This window comes from Balaenoptera physalus (assembly GCF_965194825.1).
Source record: "Balaenoptera physalus genome assembly, chromosome: 3".
NCBI classification, from domain to species: Eukaryota; Metazoa; Chordata; class Mammalia; order Artiodactyla; family Balaenopteridae; genus Balaenoptera; species Balaenoptera physalus.
The window spans coordinates 3949411-3962841 of NC_138890.1; the positions used below are offsets into that span (position 1 = coordinate 3949411).

General features: G+C 60.7%; 1 protein-coding gene across 1 annotated transcript in view; it reads left to right on the plus strand.

The window, feature by feature from the left end:
- The window catches only part of KDM4B (lysine demethylase 4B), a 140656-nt gene that overhangs the window by 103426 nt on the left and 23799 nt on the right, over positions 1–13431 (plus strand). The window contains 3 exon segments of the mRNA XM_082456900.1: positions 4792–4988; positions 12748–12849; positions 13199–13398. Coding sequence (XP_082313026.1) covers positions 4792–4988; positions 12748–12849; positions 13199–13398 — 499 coding nt within the window.

A 13431-nucleotide genomic window follows, 5' to 3' on the forward strand; every position in this document is an offset into this window, starting at 1 on the left:
GTACAGCTTGCTGTGCTCAGTAAAAAGTGGGACTGCAATAAGTTTCCAGGCAGACACCTGTCTTCTGTCGGCTCAGGCTGCAGAAATATGGTACCGGGGACTGGGCGGCTTAAACAACAGGCATTTATTCCTCACACTTCTGGAGGCTGGGAGCCTGAGATCAGGGTGCCACTGGGGTCAGCTTCCCGTGACCGCCAGCTTCCTGCTGTGTCCTCACCTGGGGGCAGCAGGGGCAGGGGTCAGATCTGTCTCTGTTACTCTTCTGAAAAGGACACTAGTCCTATAGGATTAGGGCCCCACCCTTATGACCTCATTTAACCTTCATCACCTCCTAATTCCTTCTCTGCAGATACAGACACACTGCGGGGTCAGGGCTTCAAGATACCTTGTGAAAATGATTCTGTGACTTAATCAAGGTTTGGTAAACTCTGTAAAGGACAAGATAGTGGATATTTGTGGATTTGGGGGCCATCCAGTTGCTGTGTAACTGCTCAGCTCTGCTGTAGCAGCACCAGTGTGGCCGTGGGCAGGGCTGTGTGCCGGGCTGTGTGCCAATAAAACTTTATTTACAAAAACAGGTGGTGGGCCAGACTTCATAATCTGCCCACCCCCAACCAACTTAAATGATACACCTGCTCAGTAAAGAGATTTAGAAAAACAAATACCACAAAATTGTTTGACACCCCCCCTCCCCCCATTGAAAGAACCGTGGTTGGTTTTGATGAATGCCCTTGACTTTCCCTAAAGGTTTTTGGTCACGGTTGGGGCTTTAGTGTATTCTTGACTGTGAGTTTTGTATTTCTTCTGACAACAGATCCATCATAAGACCGTTTCTGTAGTTGAATCGGTGCTTAGGACCAAGGCTCACCAGGCCCACACAGGGCCGTCGGGTGGCTCTGTCACCTACCCAGGGGGTCCACAGAGGTTGACCTGTGTGGTTAGAGTGTTCCTGAGGCTTGTGCATGCGTGTGTGCATGCGCACGTTTTTCTCTCTGTGATGAAGCAGAGACGGTCTTTGTCTGGATTTTTCACATCCTTGGGAGGGGAGGAAAGGGCCTCGCTGGCTCGCCGGTGGTTTGTCAGGGCTGCGCCCTTGCCCTCCTTGCCAGCCTTTCGCTCGGCAGGCAGCTGGTGTCTGCTTCTGGGGGGGCATCCTGTCCCCCCTCCTCTTGGGGGGTGTGCGGGGGCGGAGCTCGTGTCTCCTCTCCACTGTCACTTTAAACAGCTCGTTCCTCCCGCGTTAATTAACTTGGCGCCAGCAGCTCCACCGGGGGCCCCGTCAGGGGCTCTTTGAGGTGCACTTTTCGGGGCTGTCAGGCCCCCCTTGATGAGAGGCTGCGTCAGAGAGACAGTTCTGCTCTGAGCGTCGGGCTGCCGCCTCCCTCTGCTCGCGTCACCCGGGGAGACCACCGTTCCAGGCCCAGAATCTGGGGGTGGGGCTGAGCCAGTGGGGGCCAAGAGCCCTGTGGGCGGGAGGCCGGCCCCCAGCCAGGCGGGCAGGCCCAGGGTGGGGACCCACAGAGGGCGCAGCCTGTCTCGCACCCATAGAGGCTGGTGCTGGGGCCCAGGCCATGCGCAGCGCGTGTCCCCCCCGAGCCCCCGCCTCTTCCTTTACGCCTTCTGTCCCCAGATGGCCCCTCGGCGCTAACGGGATCACCAGCCACCCCGCCTTGGCTGATTAGAGCAGGATGCTCAGCGTCCTCATTACCTAGCTGCTCGTGGAGCGGGAGCCCTGCCCCACGCGATTCTGGTGGCTGAGTCTTGAAGGTACGGAGGGCCCTGGGGTGCGCTCAGGCCTCCTCCCTCCCCTTCGAGCCCGGTTTCCCCATCAGAACTAATGGCCAGGCCGGGTCCCGGGGAGAGCACACTCCGGCTGGTCTCCGGCTGATGGGGCTGCTGAGCTCCGGAGCTAGAGAGCAAGCAGCAGACACTCAGCCTTAGTGACTCCAGCAGGTCCTCAGGAAGGTCTGGGAGCCCGCCGGGCTGGAGGGGAGGACGCAGTCCCTCCCCGGGCACTGCCCTGAGGGTTGTTCCCCAAGCCTCCGGCCTCCCGCCCTCCCCCCATCCCTCAGCCCCATTTCCAGGACGGCCCTGCAGCTCAGAGCCCCCGTGCTTACTCGCAGGCCCGAAGTGAAACAGCGGCGCGGGCAGTTCTGCTGGGCAGGGGCCACAAATCAGAAGGCACTGGTGCAGGGTCCGTGGGGGGGGGCGGTTCTGGCGCGCTCAGCCCCTGGAAGTTGCTTTTAGGTAGCCGGATCTTTTCGCTGGTCTTAGCAAATTCTTTTGCCAAACTGTGAGCTGAAACAAGGTGATGGGTCTGTGGTGCTCAGCTGCTTAGCCCACGGAGGTGACTGTTGCCGTGTCCTGAACCAGGGCTGTCCCTCCTGTCCCCCACGACCCAAGGGGCCTTGCCTTTTTCCCACCGTTTCCTCCCTGATGCCCATGCCCCCCCACACCTCGGTCCCCACCAGCGACAAACCCCACCGCAGCCAGAACCCCACGGAGACGTGAGGGTGGGTGTTCCCAGCCCTGCGCCCTGGCTGGGCGAGGGGCGCGGGCCGGGCTCCGAGACACAGACGATGTGCTCCGGGTCCCCTCCATCCCCTCCACGGCGCACACACGTGCTTTTTTTAATTGCTTAAGGAAAAGCAATTGCAAGGCCGCTTGATACAAATTCCTTAAGCTGCTGTTGGTGTTGACGCCAGGGAGGCCGTGGCCGGCCAGGAATCTGGAACCCAGGCACCATCTGTGCTCTCGCCACTCCACAGCCAAATTACACCGCCAGCCTTTCTCTGCTGCGCAATTTCTCATTAACTGAGTTGAGTTTGCGGGGAGTCGCTGGGTCATAAATATTCCCTCCCACTTGGTGTGGTCAGGCTATTGCTGTCCCCAAGCTGAGCTCCCGGATGCGGCCTGGGAGCGGGCAGGATGGGGGCGCTGGGGCTGCAGGAGACGCCACGGGACCCGCCCTCAGCAGCCTCAGACTCCAGGTCATAAATATCTCGATGTTTCTGAGCCAACTGAGGGAAGTCGGGAGGGGCTTGTCAGGGCAAGATACATAATCACTGCATTCGATTAAGTCTTTTCCTTCCGCTTCCTTCATTTCCTTTGAGAAAGTGGCAGTGATGGGTGGTTGTAAACAGAGGCGAGATGTGCATTTAAAACGGAGACACGTTCATAATGTCCTTTGAAATTGCATGGGATGAAAAATAAACGCATACGCAATTCTAAATACATACACGCACGCACGCGCGCGCACACACACACACACACACGCACACACGCAGCCCGGAAAAAAAAAATCCAGAGACACTTTTTAAGCTGTGGTTTGGGGAACAGCTTAAAAAGGGATAAGCCTGTTTATCTGACAGTGGGGCGTTTGGAGTCAGAGCTGCAGGGGCTGCAGTGCAGATGTCCCTGAGGGGTGACTGCCCCGCGGTCTCCTGTCGCGATGCTCAGGACAGGTGTGTCCCCCTAAGGAGGCAAGGACAGTGCCCCTTCAGAGGGAGGCGAGCTCGGACCCCCAGGGTCAGGCCCACCCCGAGGTCCCTTGTGGAGCCGTCCCTGGGGAAGCTCATCTCCCAGAAGGTGGCTGCCTGGTGCTGCTTTGTCCTCTAGAGTCTATACCAGGAGCCGGCAAACCTCGGCCTGTGCCACATCCGGTCCCCTGCCTGTTTTGTAAATAAAGTTTTATCTGCACTCGTCCACACTCATTTGTTTATGAGTCGGTCTTGCTGCTCCCAAGTGCTCACAGAGCTGAGAGATTGTTAACAGAGATCAGTGACCTGCACAGCTGGAAGCATCTATACTGCTTGGTCCTTTGTGGGCAGCTCGCCAGCCTTGCTCTAGACCAGTGGTCCCCTCGGTCCCTCCTTCCCTCTTGCTCTTGGCCTTAGCCCGCAGGTAACTAGGACACCAGGGCTGTCTGGTTTCCTCCCCTTGACCGAGGGCTCGCCGTCCCGAGCCCGGCTTCTGCAATCCTTGCCTGGCTTCTCTGGCCCCCAACTCCTCTGGGACGGCTGCAGCGCCTCCTGCACGAGGCCCAGTCCTGGGGGCCACTGTGACCCTGTGGCATGGAGGCTCCCGGAACGCGGGGTTTGCGTGTGGAGACGTCTTCAGGGTCTAGACAGCAGAGGAGGGGGAGGAAGGACCCCATCTCAGCCCGTCCTCGTTATGCTGTGTGTCCCGCGCTTGAAGCTCCCAGGCACAAGGAACTCTACTAGCCAGGCCAGCATTGGCTTGAGGCGAGTTCCGGCCGCCCTGGGGCCAGGTGCTGAGTCTCCTGGGTCCCCAGCCTCCTCTCCCGAAGCCCAAGGCAGGGACACGGGGGCAGGGGAGCACCTTCTCCAGATCACATTTGTTTCCTTGTTTGCTCTTTGGGGGCTGACAGCTTTTTCCCTCTTCCTAACTAACCTTTGGAATTGCCGCTGTTATAAGACATTCCACGTGCATTTTACCTGGTCGGGGGTGCGCGTGTCTGACAGGAGGGAGATTTTGGTTTGAACTGACTCGAGGCGGCTGAAGCTCAGGGCATGTGGCCTCGGCTCCTGAGCGGCTGGGGGCACCGTGGTGGACCACGTGCAGGTTGTGGGGTGCGACTCCGTGGGGAAGGCCAGAGGCTCCCACTGGGGGGATGCAGCAGCCTCACCTTCCCCCGCGTCGGGATGAGAAGACCCCCTTTCCTGTCTCGTGAGGGAATTTCTAGGGAGGATGGGGTAGGCTCGAGGTGCCCCGCGTGGTGTGGGGTGACTGGCCCACGGGCTCAGTGGTCTCTCTCCTGCCCGCACGCAGTGCACATGCCGGAAGGACATGGTCAAGATCTCCATGGACGTCTTTGTGCGCATCCTGCAGCCGGAGCGCTACGAGCTGTGGAAGCAGGGCAAGGACCTCACGGTGCTGGACCACACGCGGCCCACGGCCCTGAGCAGCCCCGAGCTGAGCACCTGGAGCGCCTCCCGGGCCTCGCTCAAGGCCAAGCTCCTCCGCAGGTGAGTCGCCCAGCGACCCCGGCCCACTGCTCCCCGCTGGCGGGGGCTGCAGGCTGTCCCCCCACCCCCTCTCCTCTCCTCTCCTCTCCTCTCTCCTCCTCCTCCCCCTCCCCCTCCTCTTCCTCCTTCCTTCTCCCCTTCCCTCTCCCCCTCTCCATTTCTCCCTCTTTCAGAGGCAGAGTGTTTCTCGGGCCTGACTTCCTCCGCGGGCTGTTGGGGACTCACCGCCGTTGCTGCCTGTGTTGTCAGGGGACTCAGGCTCCCACCCGCTCCTTGTCTGCCAGCTCCTGGGAGGTGGGCCCTTTTTGCCCTCTCGGGACCCCACACACTGTGCCTCTCAGGCTTCCGACTCACTATCCCGCTATCCCCGGTGCGAGAGCCCTGTTTCTGCGTCGGGGCCATGTGGCCCTTCTTGACTCTGAGCTGTGGCAGGAGCCGTGGGGCACAGGCCCCGAGCTCCCTCCATGAGAGCCACGCCCCTGCCCTTTTGCGTCTGTAGATGCTTGTTCTGGTGCCTCGGATAACGTGTTGCTTGAATCCGCGGACACGGAGGTGACTACAGAGACCTGTCCGCCGGACGCCCTCTGCCACCCCATTCCATCTCAGAGGCCCCCCTCCCGGCCCACCTTCCACCCAGCATGGTCCCTGCCCGGCCGCTGCCTGGTGTCCGGCAAGGAAGGAGAGGGCAGAGTGGCCGCCCCCTCTTGGCGTCTGCGCCGAGGCCACAGGGATGTGGGTGGCGGAGCTGGGGAGTGAGGGGCAGTGCCGTGCGGCCTCGGAAGCGTCCGACTCCATCGTGCTCTTTCTCTGGGAAACGTCCAGGCTCTCGGGGCCTGAGCTGTCTGTGGACAGGGTTCAGACAGATTCCTTCTTGGTGCCCAAGGAACGGTCGGCAGGTCCTCGCCGGGCCTGGGGTATGGCTGGAGCGGGCGGGGCGGCCCAGAGCATCCTCGTGTTGGTGTTAGGGCTTCAAGGGCTCAGCGGGCTCTCCCTTGACCACTTGGCTCCATGGCGGTCGCCCTGGACAGTAAGACATTCCGTAAACAATGAGCGAGGCGAGTCTCAATAAAACTTTATCTGTGGACACTGGAGTGGGAATTTCGTATCATTTTCACATGCCACAAAATGTTATTATTCTTTTAACTTTTGAACCGTCATGCTTAGCTTGTAAACATCATGCTTAGCTTGTGAACATCATGCTTAGCTTGTGGGCAGCACAAACAGGCTGCAGTCGGATCTGGGCCTCGGGTGAGGTTTCCATCTGTAGCCCTTGGTCACTGCTGGCGGGTCTTGTCCCCATTGGTCAAGGATGGCGCCTCCCCCAGGACCTGGTCCCTGAGGGGTGGGGCCTTGGCCAGTGTGTTCCTTGGGCAGTGCATCCTTGGTGGCACCCCAGCACTCTGCAGGAACTGGGAAAAATCATCCTGGCCAAGCGGTCACGCCCAGCCCAGAACCTTCTCCCCGCTGGGCCTGTTCTCCTTTCTACGCGCCCTCACCTGCGTGTTTTCCCCACCCGAGCCCCTCTCTGAGAATGTTCTCTCAGCTCCGGGATGCTTTCCCATCTGCTCCTGACATCCCACGTGAAGGTGTCTCTCTTTTCTGATTTCTTTTGTTGTGTCTCCCTTTGACTCTCCGCTCTCCTGTGTGTTCCTCACGAAAAACACCTTCTTGGTGAGGCTGATCTGCTGCAGCTCCCGCTCTTTCCCGGTCTTTCCCGAGGGAGGGAGCGGAGTGAGCTGGCTGGCTCCCAGGCCGGATCCGGCATTTGCATAATGGTTGATTGGTGATGGCTCAGACTAATTGGTCAACAGAGTGACTGCCAAGGACTGGGGCCTCATTCCAGGATGGAATGGGATTAGAGGCTGTCAGAGGAGCCTGCCCAGAGGAGGGACCCGGCCGCCGGGCCTTGGCCGGAACCTTCTGTGCACGAAGAGCCCCGTACCCCCTCCCTGTCCCCTCGTCATGTTGCACAGCACACGTCCTTTCTGGAACGTCCCTCTCTCCCACCTCCCCTCCCTGTGTGCCGACCTGGGACTGAATAACAAATTAAGTCGTGTTCCCAAGGATGCAATTTTCTTTAAAGCCTTTAGTATGTAAAATAAGGCTGATTCCCCCACCTTTTTAAAAAGTCACTGGTTGGGGGGGCTTTCTCTTAAGAGGCTGATTGGGGACTCACATTTGGAGGCCCAATGTCAAGCTGGAAGCCGCTGCCCCCACCCCACTCCCAGTGGCAGTGGCCCTCAGGAGTCCCTTGTGACTTTCTTTCCTGGCCACGTGGCCAGCTGTGCCTGGTCTCCAGGGCTGCCGGCTCCCCTGAGCCTCCCCTGTTGGAGAGTTGGTTTGTGGGCAGGGGCGGCACCACCCTAGCATCCTTGCCTCGGCCGGATAGGGGATGGGGGCAAATCTGGCTCTGTCCCTAGCCCAGGGTCTCCCCTCGGCACTGCTGACATCCTCCGTGGGCGGCTGTCCCAGGCACTGGGGGGGGGTTGAGCAGCAGCCCCACCCCCGCCCACTTGATGCCAGGAGCAGCCCCCCAGTGAGACGACCACAGATGTCCCCAGACATCCCCCAGTGTCCCTTCCCGAGGGCTTGGCATTGGGGTGGGCTCCTCGTCTGCCTGCTGTGGGCACCCTCCCGCGCCCCCATCCCTGTGCAGCCTTGCCTTCTCCTTTGGGATGCTGCATCCATTCCTTGGTCCTCACTCAGACGGGCTCAGCCAGGCCCCCGCCCCTCGAGGGCCCAGCCTTCCTGACGGCCCCCTGCACCCCGCCCCAGATGTCACCTCAGAGCAGAGGCAGGTGTTGGCTCCTTTGGGAGAAAATGACGCCCTCCCGTGGATTTACCTTCCACGCCTAAATCTTGTCAGGTGAACTGACCCCGCCCCGTGCCAAACAGGGCCCATAACCTGTAACCTTCTTGTCCGTGCCGTGTGGCCCCCTCGCCGTCGCCGCCAGGTGGGACCCCTGCCCAGCTGGCGTCTTCGCCTTGCTCCCCTCCCCCGCTCCTGCCTGCCTGAGCAGCCTTCCTCCATATGCAGACTGTGTTTTCTTCTCGGCTCCTGATTATTTCCAAGGAGAGCTTCAAGGAATGCTCCGTGTTGCCCACGTGTTCCAGCAGGTGTGTGCTCTGCTGGACACTCACACGCCCCCTGTGCAGAGCATCTGAGCAGCCGGGCTTGGAGGGAAGTGGGGGAGGGGAAGCGTGCTCCTCTCCGGACCCACGGGGCCCCGTCCCTCCCCAGCTTCTGCTTCTCCCCCTGGCGGGACCTCCAGCTGCCCACGCAGGAGGCTAGAGCCCGCTAGCCCTGCTCGCCCAGCCCAGCAGCTCCCGCCCACCACCTCTCCACCTCCCATCCTTGGTCACCATGGAAACAAGGAGCCAGGGAGCACATCCCTGCCCCCTCTGCTGCCCCGAGACCCGCGAGGAGCCAGTCTGGTCTCCCCTCTCCCCCTGTGCCTGATGCCCCGGCCAGGCTGTACACGACTGTGCCTCCGACCCACTCCTTCCAGCCACCCTGACCCTGCCGTGCTCCTGAGCCCTTTCCCCCAATGCAGCTCCTGGCCGCTCAGAAGGGGCCATGACTGTGGGGCCTGCCAGCCCCTGCGGCCCCAGGAGCTTGTGGTCCCTGTGACTTCACCAGAAAGCCCACTGAACGCCACACCTACTGGCTGTGGGGCAGGGAACGCTGGAGGAAGGGGCTGCGACTCCTGGCCAGGAAGCCCCAAGTCCCCCCCAGGGAGTCAAAAGTTCTGGGCAACAGCCCCGTCTTGGGATGCCCAAGGGGGCCGTGTGCCCTGGGCCCCTCAGTGAGCCCCCTCACTCTGCCTCTCCTGCCACCTGAGGTCCAAGGACACCTGCTCCCATCTTGGAAGTATCAGTGTAGGAATTTGGACTCTGTACCAATACTTGATTCTTATCATCTTCACCAAGTGACATCCCGTTAAGCCTGGCAGGTAAAGTGCACGTTTGTGTCCACCCTCCTCTGAAACGCCACGAGAACGACTGTAAAGCAGGGACAGGGAAGAGGAGAGGGGGCGAGCAGCCTCGGCAGACTCTGAAGGAAGGAAAAGATGGGCAAGTGACACCTGATTTTGCAGCACAGAGAAAACTCGAGTCCGTGGACCTGCAGATGGGGAGCGGGCTGGTTCACGCCACAAGGCCTGGGACTCAGGCACGGGCGCCTGCTGGGGCGGGGACCGCAGTGTGCTGGAGGCATCGCTGGGCTCAGGGCCTCCTCCTCCACCCCATCCCCCAGCAGAAGACGCTGGCCCTACTGCTGGTGAGCTCGGGCCTGCCAGCCTCACATATCCCCAACCGCGGGGCCGAGTCAGAGTGGCCCAACAGAACAAAGCCACACATGATATCGGGGGTCCCCCGTGAAGTGACAGGGCTCCCACCTGCCCACTCCCCTTCTAGGAGCCCTGCTCACACACAGCTACCAACGAACATCTTAGTCCTTTGTACATCACAGCCAGGGGTCCCTAAACCCTGAGGAAACTCAATGTGAAACAGTCTCAAACAAAAAAAAGAAAAGCAGGACCCCACAGGAGAGGCCATTCAGTGAGCAGAAGAAAACTAACTTCTCCTCCCAGAGGGCAGGTGACTTGGCATTTATGGAAGAATCTGCTGTATAAACAAAAAGGCTTTTAGGAAAGAGATGGCTCTTGGACATTTAAAAGAGAGCACAGGGGGCTTCCCTGGTGGCACAGTGGTTGGGAGTCTGCCTGCCAGTGCAGGGGACACGGGTTCGTTCCCTGGTCCGGGAGGATCCCACATGCCACGGAGCAGCTGAGCCACAACTGTTGAGGCTGTGCCTTGTGCGCCACCACTACTGAGCCTGTGCCCTGGAGCCTGCAAGCCACAACTGCTGAGGCCCACACGCCTGGACCCTGTGCTCCGCAACGACGGGGGGGCCGCCGAGGTGAGAGGCCCGCGCACCGTGGCAAGGAGTGGCCCCCGTTCGCTGCAACTAGAGGGAGCCCATGCACAGCAATGAAGACCCAACGTGACTAAAAAAAAAAAAAATTTAAAAGAGAGCAAAGGAATGTAAGAGGTGGGTTGGGAGCCAGCTTGAGGAAATCTAGAATGCAGACTTTTCACAACTCAGGTTAAACAGAAGATTGCAAAGCCTCTGGAACAAACAAACAGGTCAACGTAAAGAGTGAGGGGCCCAAACAGCACTGGACTTGGCGATCATGATGCTACACGCTAATAGACAAAGGAAAAGGGTCTTAAAGGTCAGGAGAGCAATCATTTCAGCCCAGAAATACCCAGCCAAATTACCAACTTCGTATGGGAAGGGAATAAAGATCTTTTTAGACAAGCAAAGTCCCAGGTTCCCCCTCTTTTCTGAGAAAGCTGCTGGAGGATGTGCTCCAGCTAAACAAGGGCATCAACCAAGGAAGACATGGGATCAAGGAAACCAGATCCAACTCAGGAGAGTCCAAGGCAGTCTCAAGATAAGAGGAGGGCCTCGGGGTGTCATTGAGGAGCATGTGACCCCTGCCTAGGAGGCCACACCAAGATCTTGGAGATAACCAAGAAAGCTAAGCGTCTAAGAGGGGACCAGTTACTGACTCCAGAAGGAGCGAGCAAAGAATGCAGTGCGAGCAGCTCTGTTGCTCACGGATGAACTATATTTACAGGATCAGAAAAATGTAATATAGAATCTCACCACAACCAAAATGGGAGAGAAGCCAGGAGGGGTTGAGGTGGGCAGGATGGCCACAGCGTAAGTGTCTGTGCTGGCAACTCAGCAGAGAAGCCAGAACCAAAGAACAGCAGCAGCGTGAGGAGACACGTGGAAGTCAATACAAGAAGAAATGGCTCAAAGAGGGGAAGGCATCGCATCTGCGGAGCGGGCCCAGGGGATGCTGTAACGGCCAGACTGCGATTAGGGTGTGCGCACAGCTCCCCACAGCTGTCAGCAAGTCAACCCCAGATTCCCCTGGTGTCATTTCCCAGCTTATGTTCTCACAAAACAGATTCTCCTTTGCATGCCGACGTTCACCTCGCTTTCCCCTCTGCAGTAGGGCCTGTCCCTTCACCTACGTCTCTGCACCTAGTTCCACCCGTTCGGGGTGGGGGTGTCCCTGCGTTAGTGCGGCCCGGTGGCTGCTGGGGGTTTGGTGCTGGGGGCAGAGCTCTGAGCCCACTGGTGTGTCGGGGGCCGAGGAAGACCTGGGCTCTCTGGGGACCCTGAGGCGGGCAGGGGCAGAAGTGGCCTCCGGGCCAGTTCCGGGTTGGTGGGGGTGGGGGGAGGGCCGGAGAGGGGGTGAGGAGCGGGGCAGCTGCAGGAAACCGAGGCCAGGTGAGTTGGCGGTAGGAGGGTGCCCCTCTGCTGGGTGCTGGGGCCAGCATGGGGGTTCGCTTGTGGGCACCCGGCCCTGCAGCGTTCCCAGACCCCGAGAGAAGCCTCCGGATGACAACTGGGGAAAAGCCCGGAGCTTCCCACCTGTCTCTGCTTCGGGGCTGCACCCGGCGTTTCCCCAAATCGCTCGGTGTGGAGGGTGTACCCGGGGAGGCCTGAGTCTTTCGTGCCCCCTCCCGCCCCCATCTGTTGCCGACTCCCCCGCCCCGTCCCCGCCCGCCTGTCCTCCTCCACCCCTCCCCCTCGCAGTGCGCCCTTGCACGCCATGCTGTGTGTGATGCCATGCCTCTGCCCATGACGCGCCCTCCCCGGAATGCTCCCTGCTTTCCACCTTTGGTCATCAGGGTGGTTCATGCTGCAGACATCAAGTAGGGCTTGTCGTGTGCCAGGCATTGCCTGGGCTCAGGGCACAGAGGCAGGGGCCCTCGAGTTAGGCAGCTGAGCAGCAAGGGACCGGCAGTGGTTAGCGGTTAGCGTCAGGGGACAGTTAGAAGGAGGCACCCCAGGGGCCAGCGGCGTCGGGCAGGGAGGCAGCAAGGAAGCCGTGAGGCCCCAGCGTCCTGCTGCAGACGCCCCTGGGAGGAGATGGGGGTCCTGGCATCTGGAGCCCTCGGGGCCTCCCTGCCCACCCGTCCCCAGTCAGACAGCCCTGCTTCCCCTTGGTGAGCGCTTGGTCCTTGGAGGTGTGGCTGCCAGGGACCCTGTAGGGTCTCCTATAAGGTCTTGGTGTCTGACCCCACTGGGGCCACATGGAGAGCTCCCTGGGGGAGGGAAGCCACGGCCAGCGCCAACAGCTCTCTCCAAAACACCCCCTCGGCTGTGAGACCCGGAGCCTGTGGCTGTCCTGGTGCCCCCTGCCCACGGCTGAGCCTCTCCACCGCCCTGGCGCCTGCATCAGCTCCCGGGCCAGTCACACACCTCCTGAGGTCTCAAAGCTGCACTGTCCCCTCCCGGGAAAGTTTCCAGGAACCGACAGGGACGTCCCCCCAGGACCCGGCAGGGGTGCCCTGGCCACTAACCTGCAGCCCCCCTCCCTTCGTCGCTTTCCTTTCTTCCTTTATTAACCCCAATTCCCCCTCGTTTTCACTAAGAAGCCACAGCTCAGCCTCAGCTGGGATTCTCACTTGGGGCCCGAGGACCGCCCTCTATCCCGTCCGGGGACTGTCGCAGCCCCTGAGCCCGGGGCCCCGCCCTGGAGGCCGGCGTGGGCAGGAGGTGAGGGGGGCCGGGGTGCAGCTTAGAGAAGGGGCCGCCGCGGGCTCTGGGCTCAGAGCTCCTGCAGGTGGAGAGGATGCAGGGAGAGCCCGGGGCCCCGCGAGGCCCTGCGGCGAAGCGTCTAGCGAGTTAACACGAGTCCTAGAGAAAAACCCCCTGACGTTTACGTTCTAGACAAATTAGTCTGAAAGAAAACAGACACTGGAAAAAGACTGAGGAGGAGAGGAAACCAAGTCTAGAGAGGAAGAGAGAGCAGACCAGGAGGCCGGGGCTGTCGTAAGTGCACCTTTTGTCTGTCGCGCAGGCATTTTCCACGAGCTGCTGTTTCCATCTGAGCCCACGCTCCCCGTGTCTCCCGCCCCACCACACAGAGGCTCCTGGAGCCCATCCGTCCCGCCATCCCATCTCCAGCTGCCATCGGCACGCGCTTGACACCCCCCTTGCCATCCCCTCCCCTCCCCCAGGCCTCTCTCCCTCCACCGCCCCTGCCCCCAGGAGCCAACCCCACCCAGGGCCCCCGCTTCCCCGGGCCTCCTGGGGGGCTCTGTCTGCTGGACAGGGCGCACAGACCAGGGCTTCTCCCCTCCGTTGTTTGGCCTCCCGTCTGATGAGCCTCCCTCTCCAGGTCTCACCGGAAGCGGAGCCAGCCCAAGAAGCCCAAGCCGGACGACCCCAAGTCTCCTGGCGAGGGGGCAGCTGGGACGGCCCTCCTGGAGGAGGCCGGTGGCGGCATGAAGGAGGAGGCCACACCAGAGGCCGACCCCGAGGAGGAGGAGGAGGAATCCCAGCCGCTGCCGCAGGGCCGGGAGGCCGAGGGCTCCGAAGGTCAGTCCTGCTTGGTGCCTGTGCTGGCCAGGC